We start from the raw sequence: 3,955 nt of genomic DNA, 5'->3' as shown, positions 1-3,955 counted from the left end.
ACATTATGTAATGGCTGAGCCAACCATCTTCATCATCATCATCATCATGGACCTGTCTGCGAACGCTCCCTGATGATGTCATCGGTACAGGAAGTGGACCCTCCTTAGAGACGCCAGGCGGCCGGACCCCGCCCGGTAACCGGAGTTTGGACAACTGGTCCGTGTGGTCAGAGAAGAGTCTCTGATCCACAGTCAGGCAGGCGCRGCGGCGGCCACAGAGGCTCCTCCCACCCACCRGGCAGCTCCAGGTGTTTCCAGCTGCAGGTAAAGCAGCAAAACTGCGGCGGCGTCTGAAGCCCAGATCATCACCTGCCGCCACCGTGACGGTTGATCCTGTTCAGGTTTTTCTCCTTCAGTCCGTCCAAACAGCCAAACTGGATGAATCTTTTCCTGATTATCCTGCCATGACCTTTAACCTTTATTATGCAGAATTTACTTTTTGAACAGTTTCGTTTCCATGTTCCTAAAAAAACCACCAGGTCGTTTTTTGGTGTCTGGAAAATGAGACGTTTCAAAAACCTATAGAATGAAACGTCAATCAAGCCCGTTACCTAGCAACCACAGTCTGTTACCTGGCAACCTGAGCTGAGCTCCATCCAGTGTGTGGTCAGCTGGTTCCTGCTGTACAATGGCTGCTGGAACAGACAAGCGTTTTGTTGTCGACTCACCAAACCAACCAGTTGCTGCGTTCTGGTTGGTTGTGCAGGAGGCTTCACTTCTGCTCTTCYAAGATGTACAGGTGGATAATTTACCGTCTGTTTGGAGCCGTTTTCATGTGTCGATGCCGAGTTGGGAATGTGGCCAGCAGCCGTTTGTCTGGGTTTGGAGAGACAAAGGCCCTGAAACGCCCCAACAGGCAGAACTCAGCATGATTCAATCTGATCGTTTGTTTAGGCCTCATCCAGGAAGTGAAACCTGTGATGGACCGGTCCGCTCAGCGTCCTGACCCGATGCGCCGTCACGACCTGAAGCTCGTTAAGATCCGCAGACTAAAGGAGTTCTGGTTCTGGTACCGGCGGGCCCTCCAGGGTAACAGCAAACACATTTCATCTGTAAAAGGAGCTGAAAAATCTTTGCCTAACGAGCATCAGAACCGTTTGGGTCAGAACCCATCAGCTGGTTCAGGTCTAGTTCACCTGAAGGCGTTTCACTGAAGCAGAGCAGCTGACCAAGCAGCTGAGCCGGGTTTCATCTGGTTCTGCTGCTCTTCAGGGGAAAGGAGATCAGATACAGGGAGGTTCTGGTTCTGGGTCGGGTCAAGTCTCTGTTTAATGTTTACCAAATGCTGAGCAGAGCAGCAGAACGGCGTCGAGTTTCACTGAGACACCCTGGAATCGAACCAGAGACCCCAACTACAACCTCTGTCTGACTTTAATCCTGCATGTTGTTTCTGCTGAACAGAACCAGAACCAGAACCTTCTCTGGGTTCTAACGACCCGTTGTCTCCTCAGGAAACCCCCTCAGTTTTTGCTCGTCTAAATATTTAAAGAAAACTGATCAGAAACTCAGACCCAGCTCAGATGTCTCCCTCTGGTGGCCATTTCACGATACTGCAGCTACACACTCACCAGTGGATCCGCTGCGCCCCCTGCAGGCTGCAGAAACTCAGGTGTGGTTTTATTTTGACACAAAGTGCAGGAAATGTTTTGCATTTAATTTAAATGTTTGTTATTTTTCAGTCAAATCACTGAAACCAAACCGGAGATGCAGATTGTTGGTTTGGATCCTGGTTCTGATTTCCTACAAACCGAATCGTCGCCTCCAGGAGAGAAAAGAGTCTGAAAACCMRGAAACATTTTTAATAAATAAAAATAAACTTTAAACTGACGTCCATCAGTCCGGAGGCCTGCAGCCAATCAGAGCCTCAGGTGTCATCAGAGAAGACCTGGCCCAGGATGGCGAGCCGAGCGCCGAACGGCTGAACGGGGCAGGAGAGAGGGGGCGGGGCCTTCTTCTCCCCGGGCTTCAGAGCGATGCTCTCTGATTGGCTGGGGGGAGGGTCCTCAGTCTGAGCGGCGGGCTGCTCTGATTGGCCGGCGGGCCGCTCTGATTGGCCGGCAGGCCGCTCTGATTGGCCGGCAGGCCGCTCTGATTGGCCGGCAGGCCGCTCTGATTGGCCGGCGGGCGCCGTCAGCCCCAGCAGCAGGTGCTGCGGCGCTCCTGCGCGTGGCGGCTGCAGCAGTGCAGCGCCGCCGGGTCCAGAGGATGAGCCTCGGTGTTGAAGATGAACCCCCCCGCCCCCAGAACACACTGGCCGCTGGCTCCGCCTCCCTCCCACGACCCGTCTCCCTCCACCCCGCCGCCATGCAGGAAGTGGGAGGGGTCAAAGAGCAGGTACAGGTATTTGATGGTTTCAGCCAGGAAGAACGACTCCATCCTGTTATCCAGCTGGTGATCCCGGAGATCTTTGACCTGCAGAGGAAGAGGAGCAGACTGAGCCTTCATCCCCTCACCACAGACCCACAGGTCAGGTGACTCACGCTGGCATAGCCGCACGGCGTCTTGGCGATGCGTTCGATGGACTCCACGGCGTCCAGGCCGAACTGCAGGTAGGTGTGATCACCTGTGGCTCTGAACAGGTACATGGCGCTCTCCATCAGCTCTGGAACGGAAACATTTTCTTCATGAAGGTCCTGAAAACGACGACGAGTGAAAGACGTCCAGCTTTCTGATGGTTGGCGGAGGAGGAAACCCAGTGAGCTGAAACCCTGAGAGCCTTTAAATCTCAGCTTAAAACCAGCTGGTTAGAGCAGCTTATGGCTAAATTAGGATTTGAAGTCTTTGATGTTTTTACCTTTTTAATCTTTTTTTTTCTTTTTAAAAATCTCTTTGATGTTTTTATCTTTACTTTTTAAATTTTTTTAATCTCTCTTTCTCACTGTTTCTGTTTTAAACGACGGGTAACTGAAGTCCTAAAAGGGTTTTAATGTTTTTATCTTTTTTTAAATCTTTCTCTTTCTAACTGTTTATTTAATGTCACCTGCTGTTTTTATTTTAATTATGTAAAGCACCTTGAAATGCCTTGATGCTGAAATGTGCTATACAAATAAAATGTGATTGATTGATAACAAACTTACTTATCTTTTGCTTTAAGTATTTATACTTACTGGAGGGTTTATGTTAGTGCTGCAGAGCCACAGCTAACAGCTAACAGCTAGCAGCTAACAGCTAGCTGTTAGCAGCTAACAGCTAGCAGCTAACAGCTAGCAGCTAGCTGTTAGCTGCTAACAGCTAGCTGCTAACAGCTAGCTGCTAACAGCTAGCTGCTAACAGCTAGCTGCTAGCTCCTCCCTTAGCGGCTCTAACGGAGCCGGTACCGATCAGCTGCTGTTGCTCCTCCTACACTTTGGACTGAACCATTGTTCTAACAATGGGGGGGGCTGGAGATTAATTCTGATTCTTGTCTTAGATGAAAGGCAGATTTCTTTGTTCTTTGTTTCTATTGTCTTTTCATATTAATGTTTAAATTAAAGGGTTTCTTTCATGATTTCTTAGGGGGGGACAATTCTAGACTTTTCCAAGTTTAGGGGTCTGGAGCCCCGATTTACACCGATGGGTTCAGGATGTTTTCTGTGAAGTTTTCCATGATGGAGCRTAGATCTAGAATGATCTGAGGATAAACACTCAGAAACTTGGAAGCAGAGCCGGATTTGTTGACCGGTTGCCGTGGTTACGACTAGACATGCACTGATCCGATATCGATATCTGTATCGGTCCTGATGTTCAAATAAATTCTAGATCAGGTATCAGTGACAACGTGACCGATCCACAAGAACAGATCTATCAGAGGGTCTCGCCTGGTCTCAGTGGGTCTCGCCTGGTCTCAGTGGGTCTCGCCTGGTCTGAGTGGGTCTCACCTGGTCTGAGTGGGTCTCGCCTGGTCTCAGTGGGTCTCACCTGGTCTCAGTGGGTCTCAGTGGGTCTCAGAGGGTCTCGCCTGGTCTCAGTGGGTCTC

At 50.1% G+C, this 3,955-nt stretch overlaps 1 protein-coding gene across 1 annotated transcript in view; it reads right to left on the bottom strand.

Moving 5' to 3' along the window:
- Positions 1-1,639: 1,639 nt before the first annotated feature.
- edem2 (ER degradation enhancer, mannosidase alpha-like 2) overlaps positions 1,640-3,955 on the bottom strand; it is a 6,917-nt gene continuing 4,601 nt past the window's right edge. Inside the window, 3 exon segments of the mRNA XM_008402899.2 lie at positions 1,640-2,154; positions 2,157-2,412; positions 2,481-2,607. Of these exon segments, the coding sequence (XP_008401121.1) occupies positions 1,865-2,154; positions 2,157-2,412; positions 2,481-2,607 (673 nt within the window). The 3' untranslated portion in view covers positions 1,640-1,864.

Source organism: Poecilia reticulata, unplaced genomic scaffold (genome assembly GCF_000633615.1).
Source record: "Poecilia reticulata strain Guanapo unplaced genomic scaffold, Guppy_female_1.0+MT scaffold_268, whole genome shotgun sequence".
Taxonomy (NCBI): domain Eukaryota; kingdom Metazoa; phylum Chordata; class Actinopteri; order Cyprinodontiformes; family Poeciliidae; genus Poecilia; species Poecilia reticulata.
Note: the sequence above shows the minus strand (reverse complement) of the source record. Positions and strands in the feature narration are given on the sequence as shown.